At 35.0% G+C, this 23,884-nt stretch overlaps 1 protein-coding gene across 1 annotated transcript; it reads right to left on the reverse strand.

Annotated features, from left to right (window-relative positions):
• Nucleotides 1-19,517: 19,517 nt before the first annotated feature.
• On the reverse strand, nt 19,518-20,410 carry LOC149151900 (stress-response A/B barrel domain-containing protein HS1-like). The gene is made up of 2 exons (XM_089440985.1): nt 20,140-20,410; nt 19,518-19,926 (listed from the first exon to the last, which is right to left on the reverse strand). The coding sequence occupies exons 1-2, from the start codon at nt 20,307-20,309 to the stop codon at nt 19,734-19,736; spliced, it is 363 nt and encodes a 120-aa protein (XP_089297111.1). The 5' UTR covers nt 20,310-20,410; the 3' UTR covers nt 19,518-19,733.
• Nucleotides 20,411-23,884: the final 3,474 nt, after the last annotated feature.

Here is a 23,884-nt window from a genome sequence, read left to right on the forward strand (position 1 = left end):
TTAAGGAAGTGGGGCCTACATACTGAACACAAACTGACAACTCACAGCATCCCTCAAGGATATAAGACACTCAGAGGCCAAAGGACCACTCCAAGTTACCAAACCTGAGCTGGGGTTCTTTTTCACTGACCTAGACCCCCAACTGCATGCATTACAAGGCCTGGGTGTGGTTATAGGCTTCCAACTACATGCACAATACTACCTCCATGCGGTTATGGCCCAACTTGCACATTTCAGATGGTGTGGTCCTGAGATCTGAGCCACAATTCCAGGCCAGCCTCTAGACATCTTCCTAGAACTTCCTGTGACTTATCATAATTATAAATGACATAATGAAAAATCTTTTCATACAAAACTTGAACAAGAACTAACCCAGGACATGCCTAGTCCATAACAAATATTTCATCAAACACATGGAAAATATGTAAGCTACAGGTCATGATTGCATATATGGTCATAATAGTATGAGATTCCTATGAAAACCACCAAGAAGGCCCCATGCCCTCTCCACATAGTTTAAATAACACTTATTAGTTCATACATTCATCAACCAATCAATAATTAAACAATTTGTGACAAGAGCCATAGATAATACACATAATATAACCAACATATAACCAAACGATAACCATCATAGAAACCATGGAAACTCAGCCATAATATTACCAACATAATCACTACCAATGCTCATAGATCATAATAGGAAAATTTCTCATATTAACATAGCACCCGACCATCGATTCTGTTGAACCAAATCTCTCTTTCAATCAATCACCTTTGCACCATATTCAAAGCATGAATGTGGGATCTCATGTAATAACCAAAAAAGAAATAACTAGGGATTCCAGAGGTCAAACCACCTCAACCCTAAAACATAGTTAATCCACCTATATGGCCAGAAATCACTAATACCAAACAAATTAGTCTCTACCCAAGTTGTTCAGGCCTCTTGGAACTAGTAACTCAACGCACAACCTTCTAGGGCTCCATATAATTTGTCCAACCCAGCTCCAGGGACTAGTAACTCAACCCACCAAGGGCTCTATAGCATTTATCCCAACCTAGGCTCCAAGACTAGTAACTCAACCCAAATTTTTGCAAGGTTTCCAGAGCGTTTGTTCCAACCCACATCCATAAGGAACCTGAGCGCCAATCAGAAAATCAACAAGTGGAAAAACCCATAACACCATGGTTATCCAAGAAATGGCAAGTCTAAAACCATTGTCAATCTAGGAAAATCTTCATTCCAATGACAACAGATAACCAAAAAATCACATGCATATGCCATGCATCCATAAATCAGCAAGGAAATCACAAATGCAACATGTTACCTACAAATAAATCCAATTGTAATTGCTGATCCACCTGTGCCCTTGTGATTTTCTGCTTTCCTTTTCCTTCTTTCTCCAAATCCAATGTATGCCAAAGTGCTCTAAGAATGCTTCAAGATTTCTCTAAGTATGAAAGAGTGTGAGAGAATGAGAGAATAGAAGAGAGCTCCATAACTAAAATGGCAAAAGGTTAACCAACCAAAAGCTGTGAACTGATCTATAGAAGCCTTTTTATCATTGAGGCCTCTATTTTCTTCATTTTTCCTTTAATTTATCTCTCATGCAAATTTGTGTCTCTTCACCTTCCGTTTCTCCTATTTTCATTTATTTCATAAATAAATGCCAATTATTGCCACTTTGCCTTTTTCAATTTCCATAGCCATTAATTAATCACCAGTGAGACCCATCACTATGTTTTTCCCAACATTCAACTTGGAATACGTGTCCCATGACCTTGGTCCTATTTTATTTACATGGAAAATCAACCAGGGGTTATTACACATCATTCATCTAAGTCAGTTGTCATGTCAGTAAGACTACCACGTGGAATAATGCAACTATATTGACATGCTATTATCAATCAAATGTTAATACTTGAAAAATCAAATCACAAGATGCCAAGTGTATGAGGTAAAACCATAAAAGGAAAAAGGAAAAAAATTAAAACATAAATATCTAACACCTAGGCATCAAGAGAGTTTCAGATAAAACTTGAGTATTCCATTTGGATATGGATATAATTTATTTGGTATCTTCCTTGAAAGAAAAAAAAATGTTTGGGTAGCATCCAAATGTCCATATATAAGTAATAGCATTCAACATTTGTCCTCCTCGAAAAACCAATAGGCTTAGATTGTTTTGGATATAATTAGGATAATTGGGTATCTAGTATTCAACTTTTATTGATTTGATAGACCATATATTAGTTCCAAAATTTGAAAGGAAAAAAAAAAAACAAATCTCCCTAAAAAATCATGACATTCTACACAATAAATAAGATATTAAAAGAGTAATTATGCTTAAGGAAATATCATTAAACAAAATAAAGAAAACTAAGAAAAAAATGTACAACCTTATAAAATAAGTTTAAAAAAATAAAATAAAGAAAATTTGGAGAGGCCCCATTATTTTACAAAGAACCCATATCATAAGGGGGGTTTTTTATAGGTTGCAACACATGAGTAGTCAGAAGATCTAATTAGAAGTTATTTTAGACATGATATAAACCATAACAATTTGGCATTAAATTAACACAATTCATAGATATAATTAGAAACACTTATTTCTCTAGAATTGTTCACCAATTGGCTCCAGACTCAATATCATTCTATCCAACCATAAGTTCCCTGTAGCACCAATTATCTCTACAATAGATGCTACACTTGATATAATGCCATGGATCCACAAGGGACACACTCTTCCTATGGTTGGCTCTAATTTATTTTCTCACAGCAAAATTCCCAATGTATAGTTATTAGTTACACCTACAAAAGTTCCCAATCCACAACCCTCTTTCCTATCAACATGCATAACCCAAGGAATGTGTTCCCCTCATTTGATTAGAAATCCCTCGAGTTATCCCACTTCCCTCTAGGTCTTTAACACATGCTAACTGGGAATTCTCACTACTGAAATTCCAAGGAATTATGAATTATAAATAAATTTCCTCAGTTACAACCAATATCATTCTATACAGCCACAATTATCTATTAATTTGTGGTTTTAGCTTTCATAGTCTGAATTCAATATACACATTAACATCTTGCTCTAGGGAATTTTACTCGATTCCCAAAATGAAGGATACTTCATGGGGTGAATTTTCCAATTTTTGATAAGTTTGACTCCCTAGTGGTTGAATAATGATCCATTTCAAATTCCCCTCTCAAAGCTTCAAAATTGAACAACCGCAATAATCACAATTATTCACTTGCATGGAAAATGTAAAACCTTTAAATGCATGGCATGAGGGTTCTACATATCACCTTCATGCACTAATCCTCCCCAAGGCTTATTAAATATTCTTTAGGTAATAATCAAGGGACATAATTAAGTATTACATGACATTGGGACAAATCTCTCACTAAGGTCCTTTCCATAGCCTATTAGGCCCCATTGTCTTGCCCATCTTAGGGAGTCATAGCCCCCATTATTTTTTTCCTTATATTTTTTTTTATGATGTACTTTTATCAACATTCAATGTTCATATACCTAGGGGGGATAATATGGGGTACCAAGGGAGGTACCCAAGGTAATAATGTAATAATGGGATGGGCCATAGTAATAAATAAGGTGGTTAACCCATGTCATGTAAGGGACCACAAGTAGTTAATAATAATGTAATGGGCCCATGGTATTAGTTGATGGTATGAGGAAACCATGGTAATGATGCATGGTATTGTATGTATGAGGCCTATATAGATGCTAGAGACTCCACATAGAGGGATATGAAGTGAAGTATTATTGTATGAACAGGCATATGGCTTGTGGAGTGCTCTCCTTCCTTAAGGAGTGAATGTATGGTGTTGCCCTACCTTAAGGGTTTGATCAATAAAGTGAATCATTTCTATATTTGGATCTTATTATTCTTGGGTTATTTCTATTCTCATATATCTTTTGGATTAAATCTACAACAATTGGTATCAGAGCACTTTCTTGGGCAAACCGTGGAGAATTTATTTTTCATTTTTGCAGGGATTTTTTGGGTGGCGAATTTGCAGATCAGATCTGTACATTTTGGTGCAAGATATGCAGAATCTAATTGCATATCTGTATTCCTTGTTAAAAAATAGCCGACTTCAAAAAAAAAATCGGTTGAATCGGAGTCCGGATGAAGGAGATATCGCTGATTTAAAAATCAGTGGGGTTGCAGACAATTTTCAGGGCAGCGAGTTTTGCGGCGCAGATCTAGAAGCCCTGGTGCAAGATCTGCAAGATCTAATTGTAGATCTGGAATCTTTGTGAAAAAACACCTAAATTCAAAAAAAAATTCAATTGAATCGGAGTCCGGATGAGGGAGATATCGCTGATTTAAAATCAGCTCTTTTTTGCAGAAATTTTGGTGACGGCGGGAGAGTAGCAGCACAGATCTGAAATTCCAAGTGCCTGGATCAAGATTTCTACCACATGGGCAGATGCAAAATGATTGTTTCATTTCTAAAAACAAGTTATAATAGAGATTCTGAGCAATATTGACGAAACTGTGATAATTTCGCCAAAGTAAGTGAATTTTTTTCAAACCCTCTTCATGGAATATTTTGCTGGAAAAGATGATAGCCCTACTATTGAAGAATTCATACAAAGCCTAAAGAAAATATATAAAGAGGAGAACTGGAAGTTTATGGTACGACTTTTTTTGACAGAAGAGGCCGCCATATGGTGGAACTCACTGGACTATATAGCCTTGACCAAAATCTCGAATGAAGAAATGGAAAAACTCCTTATGGACAAATGGTCTCAGACTAGAAAACAAGATAAGGGGAAACATGTGGGGTTATTTCCTACTGGTATATCCTTATTGCAGGTTCATGGATTGATTCAGAAAGAGAAAATCATTGTTTCTATAAATCCTAGTTGCAAGCATAATTTCATCAATGTTAATTTGGCAAACAAATTGCAAGTTCCAGCTAAACAAATTGAAAGTACACAGGTTGATGATGAGGTTGTTCAAATTTATAAGGATTTGAAGCTTTCTATGGATAAGTATGTGTTGCATGGTGATTTTTATGCTTCAGATATGGGTAACATGGATGTTGTTTTGGGATACCCTTGGATGGAATCAGTGGGTACCATAAATATTAATGTGCAGAAGAAATTCCTGAAGCTCTGGTATAAAAAGAAGAAAATTACATTACAGGATATTTCCATTAATAAACAGGTAGAGCACATGGAGGCTGAAGCAGAAGATGTTCAAGGGACTGACATATCAGATGATGAGCCCTTGATGATCGACAATCAAACACAAACAGAGGCTGCAGAAGAAAAGGTTACAGGTGATGATACATCAGAGGAGGGCTCAGTGGTTGAAGTCATATTGAAAAAGAAGACACCACAACAGGCACCCCAGCAAGGTGAAGTAAAAAAAAAGCCATCGTGGGTTAAAACTTCAACATATCATCATCCACATCACCCAGCGAGACAACCATCAAGATGGAAACCAAGTCGTCACATGACGGATCGCGAGGAGAGAAGATCCACCCACTGCACATCAACACAGAAGAGCTGCCACGGTCAACTTCCATCTCAAGCGAGTGAGGCACTAGCGAGATCGAGGGATCACCTTTCTCTTGGATGGCTAGATGCACGTGCATGGTACCAGTGGACTACTCTTTTGAGTAGATCTTATTATTTATGTTCTTCCCATGTTTCGGGGACGAAACATGCATAGGGGGGTGGAATGTTATATACCTAGGGGGGATAATATGGGGTACCAAGGGAGGTACCCAAGGTAATAATGTAATAATGGGATGGGCCATAGTAATAAATAAGGTGGTTAACCCATGTCATGTAAGGGACCACAAGTAGTTAATAATAATGTAATGGGCCCATGGTATTAGTTGATGGTATGAGGAAACCATGGTAATGATGCATGGTATTGTATGTATGAGGCCTATATAGAGGCTAGAGACTCCACATGGAGGGATATGAAGTGAAGTATTATTGTATGAACAGGCATATGGCTTGTGGAGTGCTCTCCTTCCTTAAGGAGTGAATGTACGGTGTTGCCCTACCTTAAGGGTTTGATCAATAAAGTGAATCATTTCTATATTTGGATCTTATTATTCTTGGGTTATTTCTATTCTCATATATCTTTTGGATTAGATCTACAACAAAATCTCTCACTAAGGTCCTTTCCATAGCCTATTAGGCCCCATTGTCTTGCCCATCTTAGGGAGTCATAGCCCCCATTATTTTTTTCCTTATATTTTTTTTTATGATGTACTTTTATCAACATTCAATGTTCAATTGAAATTTATACAGTCATTCATAATGTACATAAAACTATTATGACTTGGGATCAAAACTAGGGTATTACACTTGTCAATTCTTAGAACATTGCAAGAGGATAAAGGGTTTCCTAAGGAGTTATTGAGTAGAGAAAAGAAAATCATTATTATACACTTAAGGGATTATTTAATAGAGAAAGGGCATGATTATGGTGTTGTGCTTGGGCTAAAGAGGAAGCTTTCCATATGACTAATAAAGTGTTGGGGAGGTGACTAGATTATGTGTTAAAGAACTGGTTGATCCCTCCAACTTGTCAGGGTAGATAACATGAGTTAGAATTATGGTATTCTTGAATAAATGAAAGAATGCATTGACTGAATGTAAATGAAAATGTTTTCACAATTATTTGACTGCAATGTATAACTACTCATTATGCTAGTAATGCATATATAGTGAATTTTATTTCATTGCATTTTATCTATCAATGATTGAACTCTTGGAATGCCATAATTCTGACATCATTTCCTTGAAATATGTGGGTGTTGCAATGAAAAAATTGTATGCATTATTACTTACAATTTGTATGGTCCATTGAAATATATGTTAGGGAGGATATATTTTAGGTAAAATTGTATCGGTTATGGAAATGAGTATAAAAACCCATAATTAAGGTTGTTCACTATTACATGCAAGGGATAAGCATTATGAGAAGGATCTCATAGTTGTAAAATATGATTTGTGTATGGAATAGATTTTAAAAAAATATTGAAATTTTGATGATAATATCTCATGGTAATCATATGTTTATGATATCGGGGAGATGGTGGATTTGTCTAGTAAGAATATATGATGGTTGTTATCAGTTGGGAAACATAGGGAGGATGCTAATGTGATGACGTTGGAACCTTGTGATGTTCCTTGATCACTTTAAGCTATTGTTTCCTATACGTTTCCATTGGACACCATGGTATTAATACACTATAATGATGCAATTGTCTTGCATGTAGAATCCTTGGAAAGATGCATCACCTAAGGTGTTGTTTAGTAAAGGCGACACCCAAGCTTATAAGAGTGAGTGTGGTAAAGAAGAGGCAACTTGAATGAATCTATTGTGATAGATTCATGATATGTGCTAGCTGGAATGAAGAAGGAATTATATACATTGGGTATGTAAGAGAAGGCAATAAGTTGAATCTCACCTATGACAACCTTTTGGAACAGTGATATGTTTATACAAATAGCCATTATGTTGAACTTTTTTATTGTATTATGAATATATATGCTTCAATCATGGATCAAATTCTTATGGATGGGATACTTTTTGGATAGAAATGGTTATGGTATGAATGGTTTCCTTGATGATTTCTATAGGTATATGATGAAACATTAAGGCCTTGGATACAACTCAAGGAAATGAAAGAAATGTAAAGAGGATACATTCCTTTAATATCAATTTTAACAATCAAATGCAAGATACAGTAAAGGGGATAACATTATAGATGCGACTAAAGAACATAGACATAGAGATATGATCGTATTACTAGAAGAAGAAAAGCATTTGGGATGGTGTTATTCTAAAGGCGATGGGAATGTAATATCCCAATTTTAACCCTTGGAAAATAATACATAATTAAATAATGTATTATGGTGTGAGGTGGTTAATGTGATGGTAGTCAAGCCATGTGGGTTGAGAGATAATGATCCTATGTTGTAAATATGTGAGATGTATTGTAAATATTCCTAATGTGAAGCTCAAGGCCAAGGCTCAAGTACTGAACATTTATGAGTCCCTATGGTAGGCTAGGACTATAGTGTGGAGGTTATATTTCCCATTGTTTTCTTATGATTGTGTAAAGAAATTTTAAAAAAAAATACACATAATAATGTAATATCCACCAACATGGTTGCATGAGGAAGTGACAAGGGGGTTGTGATACTACAATAAGAGAATAGGAAAGGTGGTTGTTGGGTGCTTTGACCTAGTCATTACGTTTTTTAGTACTACCATTTATTTCCTATGCTTCCTTACAAGTTTCCCTATCAATATTTGACTTGTATGTGTGTATTAAGTACATGTGTCATATCCTTGAGAAGAGAGTGGGCTTCATGCGAGAAAATTTTTTCCATTTCCTTTTACATGAAATTTATGATCATTCTATTATGCAAAAAATAACAGGCAAGGAGAGTATACAAGCTCCCATGTCATGGGCATGTTTTCCCTAATTTTTATAATTTTTATGGTTAAAGATGACAAGGGTCCCCCATTCGTTATGGCTAGTAACAACCCATAAAATTTGGGGAAGATTACTATTGAATATGTGGAAGAAATGGAATGTTTAGAGAGTCAATTCCTTCTTCCATTTCCTTTTACATGCAATTAATTATCATTCTATTATGGAAAAAAAAATGGTCAAGGAGAGTAAACAAGCTCCCATATTATGGGGATGTTTTCCCCTAGTTTTTATGGTTGTTATGGATAAAGATGGCAATTCTTCCCCATTTAAATATGGGTAGTAAGGGCCATACAAGTTGGGAAAGATTACTATTGAATATGTGGAAGAAATGGAATGATCAGACAGAGAAATAATGCCTAGAATATCCATAGTTGTTGAGGAAACACCTTAGGATTTCCAACTCTATTATTACTACTCATTGAGTATCTTCAAGCCAATTGGTTTTTGTCCCAAAATATTACTAGGTGGTAACCATTAGATTGACTATTTATGAATGCACCAAAGAACATTGGAAGAGAAATATATTCTGAGGGACTATTGAGTAAAGAAAGATCAAAACCTGGTTTTGTTGTAAAGGGTAATGGAAGAGAGTGCCAATGTTGGTTTAGTGGTTGAATGAGGGCTTCCAAAGCTCTATAGTGAATATATGGCTTATCATGAGAGTAATGGATTGGGCTGAGTGAGATTAGAGTCTTATAGGAGCTTCATTTTTCTTAGTGGTATCATGGTCTAAATTGGAGGCAAAATTTTAAGTTGATTCCCATAAGTGAGTGGAAACTCACTCCCTAACAAATAAGTTAGCAGGCATGGATTTAATATCAAGTTCTCATGATTGTCTCTTTATAGAAATCTTTTTTGTTTTGTCAATACATTTTTTTTTGTAAGCTCTAAATATTATATTAACTAAGAAATATGTACAATGTATATGCTTGGATGACACCCCAATTAGCCCCAATCTGCCAATCCAGAAACTAGACTAGAGGAAATAATTGGGGTTCAATCTTGAGTTCATCAAAATAATCGTGTTGTGCTTGACATAGTAGGTGTTATCATTACAAAAGATTGGCATCAAATCCATGAAGACTATATCAACTTAGAGAGCAAAACATATTAATTAGATAGCGTATAAACCAGAAAGATAATTTTTGGTTGCAACATACCATGATGAAGCTAGTTATCCATATCAGAGTTTACAGGATGGCCTAGTGGTGGGTTTCATTGCGAAGGATGATGGATTCCATTCTTTACATGCACTTGTTCATAATATGGTACAATAGCTGAAACTCCTCCATAAAAAGGAGAAGTTCATTGTGAATTTCACTACAATCAAATAAGACCTTACCTAGTAGGTTCTTGAGGTGACAATATAGATTTATAGTATGAAGATATTGGTTTCGACACACTCTTGGAATGCCCAAATCTAGAACCCAATTCGCTTCTTATTCCAAGACCTTTGAGTTTGATATATTATTTCTCTCATCCACAATTTGTTGTTCAATGCCAGCAATTTCATGTTGGGAAACTAGTGGCATATGCTCATGATATCTATCGGTTGAAGCTTGTATTTGAGCTCATGCCTGGGTTTTGGTGTAAGCACCACAACGTCCACCACCCCTTGTTGAACGAACCCTTTGTTGCGTCATAGAGTCAAATCATTAGATGATATGGGAACGCTTAAAGAAGTAGTGAAAAGTTCTTGGCAAGATGGGGAATTGGAGGGGGATAAAAGGCTAACAAGGAAATCAGAGAGCACAATGGAGAGGGTGGTAGGCACAAACAAGAGTATGAGAGAAATACATAGGAAGGAATAAGTAAAGGTAGGTGAGTTGCCAGTAGAGTAGAGCACACAAGTAATGAAACAAAGACACAACCAAACAAAAGTTGAGTGACATGGATGCATAATAATGTTGTATACCTGAATATGCCAGTGGTGACATCACAAGAGAGAAAGTCCCCACAAGATCAAGCAAGTTCCACCACCTATGAGGACCCACCAAAGACGAACAACACTACTCAGAGTGATCCACTAGTAGAGAAATGAAATGTAGAGGGAGCGGATTAGGCCAGGAGGGCATGGTCTTTTAGATTGAAAAGTGAAGCTCAAGCTCACCTCTAAGATTTTTCCTATTCGCACAGTAGCATTATCAATTTCCCCTGCATAAATCAGTGACCACAATAGGAACAATCCAAAATTATTCATGGATTCTCTAAGCTTTTCCCTATTCGCACATTAACATTACCAATTTCTCTTACATAAATCAGCGACCACAATAGGAACATTCCAAAATTCTTCATGGATTTAGTGTTTAGTGTGTTGGGACCAATGGTGCCCTTAATGGAAGCCTCTTAAACCTCCGGCTTCTTCATTGCAGAGAGAATGTGATGAGATTGGCACCTGCTTGGAAGAGTGATAAAGTGAGGCGAAATCAATGTGATCATTAAGGGCACCTTGGATCGATGGTTCTCTTTCTATGTTGCATTCCTTGATATCGATCACATTTGACTAACTGCATGATTGTTGATCCACCCAAATACGTGGAGGAAATCCCTTTTGAGCTTTCGGTTGAGTGCATTAAAACACCCCAATTAGAGATGCTAATACATTGAATTAAATAATAATGAATGAATTATGAATATGCAATGTTCTTTTCACTACTATTTTATATTTATATGTGAATTCTATAATATGCCATTGTTAGAGTTTAAATCTAAATTTGTAAAGAATTTATGAGACTAACAAACATGGTTGTATTGTTGAATGGTTAAGAAAAATATCTAAAAACACTATAAATACAACCATTTTCTTATATGTTTTTCTAAAAGATCCTTTGGGAAAAGAGGAAAAATTCTAAAAAAAAATCCTAAAAAGGTAAATAGAGATAAATACATTGTAGTAAGAAGATCCACCCACATTTAGTGCAAATTATGAGTAGGTAAATAAAGAGAAGTACATTGTAGTAAGAAGATCCACTTGCAAATCATGACTTTTGAAACAAATATGTGAAAAATGTTTCATGGTTATAAAGTTGAACCAGGGGAACCATGTGTGAAAAGGACATTGAAAGTCAATCTTCATATAGACTATAAATGAAAGCTTCAAGATGAAAATGAGCAAACCAAGAATACAGTAGCATTTCATTAAAATAAGCCAATCAAGAATAGGGTAGATAAAGTTGCATTTCATCAAAATATCGAAGCTAATGAAGATTGTCTAACTTCTTTGAAGACAATCGAGGGGATGCCCATGTGGTAGAGTAATTTGTTGTCCCCAAAAGCGGTAGGTTACAACCAACGGCCCCACTTAAATTTAGGGGACGTAGGACTGAGTGAATTCAATTTATAAACCACACGTTCTCTCAATTAGTTTGTGTCAAATCGTTATCCGGAGTATCGAGGTATTTTTTATAATGGTATTTTTTGGAATTTGATAATAATAGAAGTTTATATATATATATATATTTGGGGAAAAGATTATAATTTTATTTATTAATAAAATTATAATAATATAAATTTAAAAATAATAAAATTAATTAATTTTGAAAAAGAGTTTTAAGATTTTTAATTTTATTATTAATAATTATTAGGTGGATGGTAATAATTTATTTTCTATCAAATATTTTAAAATATTTTTGGTAGTAGTCATAGATTAAAGGTTGAGATTTATTTCAAAAGTATTTATGTTTTTATTTTCCTTTTAATTAAATGAATTAATTAAAATAATGTTATATGAACATGTATTATTATGAACATAAGTTATGGTTTTTAAGGCATGTGATATCAGTAAGTGAAGCTATTGTAACAAAGCCTATTTACATGTTAAGAATCTCTATGATGAAGTAGCAAGGAATATGGTTAAGAGTATTAACACAACAATATAAATTAAGTAACTAATATTAACGCAACGATATAAATTAAATAATTGGTAAATTTCGATAGACATCAATCCAAAATAAGCATCAAAACATTTACTAACACTTCATCTCATATTGTTAAAATTAAAGAAATTATACAAACTTATTGAATTATAACTTTATTTTAAAAAAATATTATTAATAAATAAATAACAAAAATAATTAATATATAAGTTAGACGTATATACATTTAAAAAAATATGGAACAAGATTCTTAACCATGGAGATTTAGCCGACTTTACCATGGAGATTACTAATCTATAAATAGGTTTTGTTATAATATCATAGGCCAAAAATATGACTTATTAATACCACATGCCCAAACAAATCATAAATCACTTCATATGACATGTTTTTAATTAATTAATTTAATTAAAAAGGAAAAAAGCCCATAACTACTTTCAAGATAAATCTCAAACTTTGATTCGTGTATAATACTATGAATATTGTAGAATATGATGTACAGGTTAAATCTTTACCATGCACTTAATAGTTATTGATAATTAAATGAAAATTGTGGAAGCCCTATTCCAAAATAGAAAGGCATGTGCCATCTAATTTAAATGGTTGTGCTAGTTAAAAAAATAATTGAACTTTTGAATACATTCACTTAGAAAAATTATATTACATAATCTAATGACGACATAAGTGGATCAAAGTCCATCCTCATCTCCTCCTTATAAAGAGATAAAGTGCATTATTAAGGCACTTCTTGCATTGATTGAAATCTCACCATATGTGTGATTGGGTAGGTAGTGGTTGGAATTGATCCTATGTATCATGTAAACCTAAACTTGCTCTTGAAATTGACCCCTTGTAATAAATACAAAAGCCAGATTTAAGAATTCACTACTTAACCCCTTGTCATGTAAATATGAGTTTTGCAATCTAGTATAATGCGAATATGAATTTGTTAGAACTTGAAGACTCAACAGTGATCTCCACCGATTCCTACCGACTATTGATTACCCTATCGTCATATGAACAAGGATCTGTCATCACATAAATAGTCACAAACTACATCAGAATTAATATTCTAACACCTCCCCTTACTTAACACGACCTAAACTTTAAGGTGACTGTCGGTCTCAGTGTCAACTAAGGCTTAAAAAACTTGATAACAAAGTTGTCTTCTTACTAAGGTATAATGATAGCAACATTTTCTTCAATGAGAACTTTTTCTTCAATGAGATCTCTTATTCGGCAGCAGCCCCAGAGTGCTTAGTATGGCTCCACCTAACAGAGATAGTGCGCTCCTCCCGTCGACCTTCAAATTCACAAAAACAATGCACACCAAACACAGTTTTGGCTTCAACACGCCACACCAAAATTTTACCACAAATTCACGTTCCAACACACCTTCCTGACGCACCTAGGTGGCACACAATCCACCAATATTTTCTACAAGCCGGGCGAGATTGCTCGCGGCCCAACACACGGTAGGGACGGCCTGACCAGTTCCGCCGTGGTTATTTATATTAAGACTCTTCTGCTAGTCCGCTTCTGACCCAAGTATACAGTCAACGAAACTAGAGAGGTCGACTATGTTCTGTTGGTCTGTTGTCGGCTAAAGAATACACCAACGAGGTTCACGCTCGCTACACTACACACGTTGTAGTTAAACTCCAGCTTACACTATCTCCTCAACATGCCAGACTCCACACCATACTTTCAGAAAAAAAGGCTTTGACACGCCTCTTCCGCTGTGTGCAGTACACCTCAACGCTGAGACAGACAGCACAATACGGGTCCACGACATGCTTCACTCCTCTCTTCCGATGCGCTCAACTAATTGTAATTTCAACCTATGAACAACGCTGCTACAGGACATCCACAGGCCAAGCGAATGACCGACTCCACAGGTGACTCGACGCTCACACAACTAGAAAACACGTACAGGAGCTAATACTCAGCTCTCACACATAGAAATTCCTCAGCGTTCACACAATATTCTGCGCCTCGTCCAGGTTCCAACACCACTGCAAGATCACGCTCCACCAGTTGACACCCAATAGTCTCACAATAATACACACTTCTCCTTCAATTCCACGATCACAACTACAGTAACCCAGCAAACCCTAAGATTTCGGCCCTCTTATTCACGATGGCAGCTGCAGCAACACACCAAACATTGGCTGCAATAAAACTAGATCTCTTAAGCGACTGGTTTAATAGCAAACAATAGTATTCTCCGGCAGAACCTTTGGCGATTACCACTGCACTCATTCTTCACAACTCAGTGGCAGCCGGTTCTTTCAACTGCAAATACTCCTCATAATTGCAAACACTCTACTGGAAATTCTCTGCGTTCTATGCCACACAGGCGTCACCGTCCGCACAACCCTCTTCAGCAGACACTCCTATCTGCCAACACTCCACTGGAATCTCTCTGTGATCTACGCCAAACAGGTGTCACAGTGGGCACAACCCTCTTCAGCGAACACTCCATTGCAGACACTCTTATGCCACCACTCCACTGGAAAATCTTTGTGATTTATGCGTGTCACAGTGGGCACAACCCTCTTAAGCGAACCCGCCGTTGCAGACACTCTTATGCCACCACTCCACTAGAAAATCTTTGTGATTTATGCCACACAGGTGTCACGGTCGGAAAAACCCTCTTCAGCCGGCACACAGTTGGAGACACTCCTATCTTCCAACACTCCACTGGAAACTCTTTGTGATCTACGCCACACGGGCGTCACGATTGTTAGAAAATCTAGGGAAAAGTAGTGTTGTGATGATTCTCTGAGACTTGATAACAATTTGTGAAGTATTTTTACTTTTCTTAATTAGTTTATAATTCTTCTTCTTCTTATTAGTGCATATGTGTGTGCTTCATCAAACTCCTACCAAAACAAAATAACAAGAACACAAAATTTGGCTCTTTGCTAGGGACAAACCCTCTCCACTCTTGAGAGGGAAACCCTTTGTAAGTTTTCTCTTAATGAAGATTCTATTTGAACACTGCTAAACCCTAGACCCTTGACTAAGATATCCTCTAAGCATGAGTCAAATCCTTCCTCTTTCAACATTGTCACTTCCAGCACATCTTCCGGCACTTCTTCTAGCACTTTTTCTTCCAACACTTTGTCCTCTAGGTTAGGAAACCCTAGAATATTATGGCTTCTCTTCTTCGCTATAAAGAGATCCTTTTTCACCTTTCTTTGGATACCTTATGGACCTTAATACACAATTGAATGAGACTGTTTATGTTGCTGCCCTTGATTGTTGTTGAATCCACAAAAGTTACGTTGTTGAAGTATTCACATGTGCTGATATAAACCCTAGAATATCCCTCCTTTCTTCGCTTTCCTTTTCTTCCTTCTTTGATGGATGAGGAGGCCTAACAACCCTTGTATATTAGCCCAAAACAGACAAATGGTTCCTGTTTCACTTGACCGCAGACATACCTCTTTTTCCCTCGCACGTGTAGCTATTGATGCCCTAGAGAACAATCTTGTACCTTCATTGTCCTTCCTTGTCTCTTCGTTGCCCTAACAGACTTCTTATCCACCCTTACTTGGTTGTCCTTCAACATTCTAGTCACCCTTTTCTTTGTGGATTTCAGAGATTATGTATTCAAATGAGGAGTGGACAACCTCTATTTATAGAGGTTTGTCCCTCCTCCTTCAAGTCGACATGACTGACCCTCAAGCCGACTTACAGTTTGTGCCATAATTCGACATTTCTTCATCATTTTTTGTTGCTTGTAGTCTTTGTTGCTGCTAGGAGAGGATTTGACCATGCTTGGAGTTCTTCCCTTGACTTTGTACGATGTCCTACATGATGAAACATGTCTTCAAAGGGTCTTATCATAATTACATTTTAACTTTGACTCCCTAGAAGCACTTCAAAATGTGCTTGACCTATTTTCGATGAGAAAGAAACTCATTGACAAATAATATCAAAATAAATTCTCTTTTCTTGAATAAGTACAAATATCAAAATTCCATATATGAAGACCGAACCTAGTTACATCTTTTTCAACAATGGTCGGCACAACCTTCTTCAACGGACACTCGGTTAATGCTGGCAGCCACCGTAGGATCAGTTCTCAGTTAATGTTGGTAGTGAAACACAACAGATTTAATCACAAACACATACTCCCTTTGCTACTAGCCTCACACAACAATAGTTGATTCACACAACGATTGGTTCACTCCAAATCGGCTTCTAACAGCCACAACCAGAGTTCAAAGAATGAACACAACAACTTTACTTGCCGATAGTGCTACAAGTTCACTAAAAAACAAAGAATGATCTCCTCCATAAGCAAAGATTCGGCACCAAATCTCCGCGTCCTCCTCCTACTGAACATAACACAATTATGGTAGCAATACACATGCGCTTCTCCAAGATTGTACAGGCACTCTCCATCGCAGCAGTTGTCACACAACAACACTACACACTCAGCGTCTTTCACGTGCTCCAAGCTTACACACAGCCACACCAACGAGCTTGCATGACTCGTCACACCACAAAGCCCAGAGCTTTGGCTTTGATACCATGTTAGAACTTGAAGGCTCACAAAGTGAGCTTGTTTATTTCATTATCTATCACCATTATTTATACATCTATGAGTTGAAGAATCAATAGTGATATCCATCGACTCCTACCGACTATTGATTACCCCATCGTCATATGAACATGGTTTGTCATCACATGAAAAGTAATAAACAACATCGAAATTAATACTCTAACAAAATTACCATGCCTGTGGACAAGAAAGTAAATATATATATTTAAATATTAAAATTGGTTAACAAGATGTAAGATTTTATTCTATATAATAATTTAGGAGGAGGAATTTGAAACTTAGGTTAAAAATTAATATAGTTTAAAAATAATTTTAATGATTCAAATAAAAAGAATTAAGTACAAATTAATTTCACAAACATAATGAGAAAATAGATCAACATATATATATCAGGTTAACCATATAATAATACAGTCAAACAAATTAAATAATTTATATATATATAAAAGGTTGACCATATAATAATTTAGTCAAACAAATTAAATAATTTCAAATTTTATAAAGTGAGACTTTATAGATTAATTTTGTATTTTTTGTCATTGCATTGCAGACGTCATTTCTTCCATTTCCCGGACATTTGAAGAGAAAATAATAATGATATGTGCCGATTATCAAATTAAAGTATTAATGCTATTTATTTATTTTTATTATTATTAATTTCAAAATATATATCTATATATATGAATTTATTAATGTAAATTAATTTATATCAATTTATTTTGTAAAATATTTTTAAATATACTAAATAAAAAGAATGACTAACATGGAAGTGATGCGTTTTATTTAATGTTATGTGCCGATTACAAACCATAGTTATTTGGTCTACGTCTTAGTTGCGTTCAATTTAATTCTTTGAGAAAAATATAATGCTTTGAACAACAATATTAAACCTAATTATTTGTTTTAGATATATTCAAATTGTGATATATTTAGGATTTATAGGTTTGATTTTGATAATGTAATTTTTTTTAATTGATGTTGTAACTTTGTTATCATTATGCCTAATGCTGAATTTAGTATATAAAACTAAATTTAATTATTATGAAATTAATTTAAATGCTCATGTCATTTAGAACATGTCTTTTCACGGACTCTGGAGGCACACTTGAAAATTTGGCAAGTTGTGTAACTGCGCGAAAAAATAAATGTAATAATTTATTTTAAAAATTGCATTGATCATATGAATTCAATGAGTTACTATAATAGCTTTTAAATCTAGTAATAAAATATTGTTGATACATTTTTTTTATTATGTGATGCAACTACTTTCAATTTTTAGGTTGATGGTACTGTGAATGTGTTATACATTTTTCTATTTTTTATAAAGAAAATTATTACCATTTATCTCAAATACTATTAATGGTAAATTTGCAAATAATAATAATTATTTTAATTAATTAAATTAAATTAATATAATTAACTTTTAATTGAAATAAATTAATAAATTATTAATTAATTAAACAAAGTCGTATGCAATAATTATTATTGTTTTTTTCAGAGAAAAAATCATCATATATTATATTATAAAAATATAATGAGCAGATACATAAAAGCCATATCATGTCGGCCGGCTGTTCCTCAAAATTCAGAAAATCTCTAATCACCATTAATGAAAATATGAAAACTTAATTCAATTCTATCTGCGTGCCTCGAAACCTCGTTGTCGCTGCTCCAGTGCATTAATTTCTTCAATGGCATTTAATTCAAATATACAAAAATACAGGCCTTTCTCAGACTGGCCTTTGGTTTATTTATTTTTATATATATTTGTATGTGTGAATAAATGTGAGTTAGGTTGAAGTCAAGTTATCAATATATAAATATGGATTTTTTTTTATCTTTTGTGATGTAACCAAAAAAGTAATGTATTTGTTTATTTATTTATATATATATATATTTGTATTTGTGAATAACTGTGAGTTAGGTTGAAGTTGATTTATCATTAATTTTTATTTTTATTTTTATTTATGCAATTAAAAAAAAGTAATGATAAAAACAAAATGGGAGGAAACTAAGATAAATCTTTTTTTTTTTTATCAAAACTCCAATTATTTTTATTAATAAGTTTTTTTAAATATATAGCAAAAATTATGCCGTAAATTAAATATTTCATTATATTTATTGAATATTATTTTTTGTTATTTAATAAACAAATAGTAAGATAGTAATTTGATAAATTGGATAAATAAATAGTAAGATAGTAATTTAATATTGGTGAAATTATTGTAAATAGATTCCAAATACACTATAGAAGTAGGAGTTGGTGATAGAACTTGTTTTCATATTGCTTGTATCTTTCTACGCTACTATAAATATGAGTGACAAGATACTGAAATAGTAAATTAACTAAATAATAAACTAATGATAAACACGTTATTTAAAAAAAAAAATTCCTGGCCTGTACATTTCATCTGTCCAATAAAAAGCCAAAGTGTAATTTCTTTGATATCATTAAAAAAAAGCCGAAGTGTAATTTCTTTGATATCATAAAAGGCCACTGCAACTAGATGTTCACTTATTTTCATCTCAGTCCAATTAAAGAAAAAAAATCCAGAGAAAACAAGAAAGGCTATCTTCTCTTCTATTCCATTCCATATTTGTGATGCAAACAAGCAAACACAGAGTTCCATAACTCCTTTTATACAAATCACAGCAATTATACTCTGAGCTTTGATTTCAGTGGCTGCTTCTTCACATCCCACGGAGGATAGAAGTGATTATTGAAAAAACCAAATTTTCATAACAGAAATGAAACATGCACTGAACAGCAACGTCAACCAGACTTGACAGACAATGGCGAGTAATCAAGAATAAGGATGTCTTCAATGGAAGCCATGAACTTTTCGGCATAGGATTTATGGAGAGGATGAGAAACGTAGGCACCCAGTCCTTCTGGCCCAGAAAATGTTATCACAAATATATGAGTGAACCCCTTTTGTCTCTTCACCTGTCCCAAATCTGTTCCCCTGTTATCGCAAGCAACAAAATTTAATTATGATGGACCCAAATCTGTTACCCTGTTATCACAAACAGATGTTTTTATCCAACCATATATGTGATAACAAATTTTTTTATCCAACCATATATTTTGATTATATCAAACCAAAACATTGAAAACAGAGGAAGCAGAAAGAAAAAACAAAAAACTAAACCAGTGTGATGTAAAAATATAAGTTCACCATTCAAAAGATTTAATGAAATCAAGGTGACAGCAAAGCTCTTCAAGTTCCCTAATGAGTTGTTGAAGCGCTTGGGAAGAAAGCTCTGGTTTGAACTTAGCCAACACAGTGTGCCTGGATTCAATAATTGCAGTTGCTCTGGTAGATTCCTCCTCACCCTTATTAGCCATGGCAGACAGACCTATGCCTGTAATGCAAATCTACTCCAATTCCAATACCAACACAATTCTTCCAGTAATGATAATATTGACAACTGCGATGTCAGCTTCCTTTGCTCTCACTTATATTGAAAAATCAGTACGCCTCGATTCTTTAGAGGGTCCCACGCGCGACGAAATAATGATGCCTCCGACCACTAATTTCCGCCCAGCCCTTCATCACATGCACACACCAGATACATCTGCTACGTTTTTGACACGTTTCGGCATATATTAAAACCACCACCTCCCCGCCTCCTCATATCACGCTGACACTTTGATAGGGAAACGAAATCGGTATTTCTGGTTGTTGAAAAATATTTGGATTCGGAAAGCATCGTTGAAACTCAAAATACTTACTATTCTTGTATGGGATAGTTTGAAGCACAGTATTAGTGGGCCTGGTGGATGTGACATGCGTTTAATTAAGGAGGAATCAATTCGATATTTATTTTTACTTTTCTCTTTTGCTATAAAAGTATTTGGGAAGGGGTGTTACATTTTCTTGATATCAATTCAGTTTGGGTATCGGCCTCTATCAATGATTGTTTGCATATTGGATGATGAAACATCACGTTTAGAAAGCACTTCCATTGTTCATTGTTCATCTGTTGGTGAATATAGAGAAGGAAAAACGCAAACATTTTTTTTAGGGGAAGGTGCTTCATCTCTTTTTGAGCTCTCTGAAAGTAGCTGTTTATTTTATGAAGTAGGAGAAACATAAAATTATTAAGAGGAACTAGTTTCCATGAACTTGCAAATTCTTCTCCAAATGTTTATTTTGATAGGGCTTCAAAATTTTCACATTTTGGGAGTGGAGGAATTATATTTTTATGAGAGAATCACAGTTACAAAATTTTCTGGGAAATTGGAGAGGGCACAAATACTTGCGCAAAATTATTTGTTCTATGGGGCATATTATTCTTTGCGAATAGGCAAAAGATTGCCTCTTTAACAATGTTTGGAGATTCCAAATTTTGCATTGATTGGGTAAATGATAAGGAGGCACTTGAGGTATCATCTATCCACAATTGGAAGTAGAGGATCAAACTTTCGCATAGTCTTTCAAGGATATTACCTTCCACCCTATATACACGGAATTAAACAAGGAGGTGAATCTGTGATCAAAGAGGGGTGTAGGTCAACAAAAAGGCTTTAAGTTTTTTGAGGAACACAAGGAACAAGCGCTAGTGGATAGAGGGAAAGTGTCATTAACAATTGTTGGACACCTAATCCTAAAGGGTTAGTGTGGAAGCCGAAAAGACTAAGCAGTCCAAGAGACCTTGGGATCTGAAACCCAAGAGTCATATGTTGTACTGTAAATGTATATCTGATGTTAATAAAAAATGAACTCACATGATTTATCTTTCCTATTCTTTGTTGTCCATGTGTGTTTAACATGGTATCAGAGCCAGGTTGTTTTTCTGTGGCCTGTTATGTGCATGTCAGTCCTGCACCTCTGTCCATAATCCTGTGTCTGAGCTGCCTTGAATAGCGCTGATGTGGTCTTCATTATCTCTGTCACTGTATACGTTTTTTGCTAATGCGCTACTCCTGACTGACATCTTTGTCCACTGCTCTCTGTCTGCCTGAAGGTCTGTCCATGAACGTTTGCTGCCTCTGCCATATGCGTTTTAAAACCTGCCGCCTTAGACCAACTTGGAAAGCTGTGTAGATCCGTTGATGGTATATACGTTACCTCGGTCCCTCGGCCTTCCTCCTCGTGTGTAACAGCTTTACTGCCATAATATGCTCTTCTGCCACGTTCCCTGCTAGACAGTTTTTCATGTATGGAGATCAATCATATCTTGCTGCAGAGATCTTATCCGCTTCAGTGAATGTGCCATTACCTGGTTCGCTCTCTTTGTTTGGGAAATTTACTGAACTGTTGTATAGCGTAGAAGGTGGAGCTGCGCCTTTGTGCATGGTAACGTCGTTCCCATCGCCCTATCAAAGTAAATACGAAGCAAACCTCTGTCTCTGGCACTCCCTCCATTGAGATTCGTTGAAAATTTGTTTCGGGATTAGACGCGTGCACCTTCCGAGCAGAATGATATTGTTTAGATAATCTTCGGCAAAATCACATAACCAATCTTTTGTCGACGCGTTTCGAACCAACAAGTGTGGTTCATCGTCAGGACAAGTTGAAGAACCAATCCGGCTCAGCTAGTTTAAATAGAGTGTGCAGAGACTCCAACGGCTATATTGCCAACGGCTAATTTAGACCAATAGTCCTAGTCAAACCTCTAATATTCCAGAAATATCATTAAATTATATCTAGTATAATGATTCATATTTATTAAATAATCTCTATGTATTATTATTCCAATATTAATTAAAAACAAATAGTATTAAAATACCAATTAGTTACATTAGGTAATTGTATATTACTTAATGATAATTAATTAAATCGAATCATATTCTATTTATTATTTAAATATAATGGCCCATTCGAAATTAATACGTTATATATAATAATTAATCTTAAATAATCTATATTTAATAATTCCACCATTACTAAGACATAAACAAATAGTATTTAGTAAATAACATAGTTAAGTACAAGATTATTATCATAAATTTATTAATAATATTTTCTTATTTATCATTCAAGTCTAATGGTAAAATTAGATCTTATCTCACAATTTTATAATATAATAAATAATATTCGTTAATTAATCACTATTTATTCGATACAAATTATTAACTATGTAATTAGGAAATATATTATTCATTATAAGGTTTAAAAAGGTTTTTTACTAATCAAATATATAAGAGATTAATTAAAGGGAATTCCAATACTAAATGTATAGTAGAAATAAATATAAATGTATAAATAGTGAAATTAAGGAAACAAAAATCTAATCTAATTATAATATACCCAAATTAACCTGTTAATAATACAAAAACCCATAATAAAAGGACTAAACCGCACTAATACTATAGGATGCAGGGATTGACGGGGAGACACCCGGGAAAAGGGGACTAACTGCCTACAACCAATCTTAAGAAGAGGAAAGACGGAAACCCTAAGACATAACAACAGGGGAATGAGGAGGCTAGGAAGACAAGGCTGGGACCCAGCAACTGCTAATCTTCCAGCCATCATCCCTATTAATATTGTTCGGCCTTTTCTCAATCTCCAGGGCCTCTCTAAATTTGCGATGGTGAAACTGCGCAACTTTGGCAATGACTTGAGCCTCTTCTATACATACATGGTGCATAGTCTTCCCTGCATGCTCAGCCAGGGCTGAGGACTTGGTCCTACCATGTCTTAAGTCAGCCGAATGCTCGCTAATCCTTTGATTGATAGAGCGACCAGTCTCACCAATATAAGGGGTCCCACAGGAACAGGGAATGACATAGACGCCTTTCATGTCCTTAGGGTCAATAGGGTCTTTCACCGACCTGAGGGAGCCACGGATAGTGCTGAGAGGTCTAAAAGTAGTGGGCACATCGTACTTCCTCAGAATCCTCGCAATCCTATCTGTGGTCCCTTGGATGTAAGGAAGGTTCACACCCCAGATATGATCTTTAGGAGCCCTTCG

The sequence above is a fragment of the Pinus tabuliformis genome, chromosome 9, assembly GCF_031772625.1.
Source record: "Pinus tabuliformis cultivar Carrire ecotype Pingquan chromosome 9, CPIR1, whole genome shotgun sequence".
NCBI classification, from domain to species: domain Eukaryota; kingdom Viridiplantae; phylum Streptophyta; class Pinopsida; order Pinales; family Pinaceae; genus Pinus; species Pinus tabuliformis.

What these genes read in the sequence shown, in the direction of transcription:
- LOC149151900 (XM_089440985.1), bottom strand. Translation starts at nt 20,309, where the DNA reads ATGGCTAATAAGGGTGAGGAGGAATCTACCAGAGCAACTGCAATTATT. An exon ending in TTCATTAAATCTTTTGAATG is followed by an intron (nt 19,927 to 20,139) that starts GTGAACTTATAT and finishes TTGCGATAACAG; the next exon opens with GGGAACAGATTTGGGACAGG.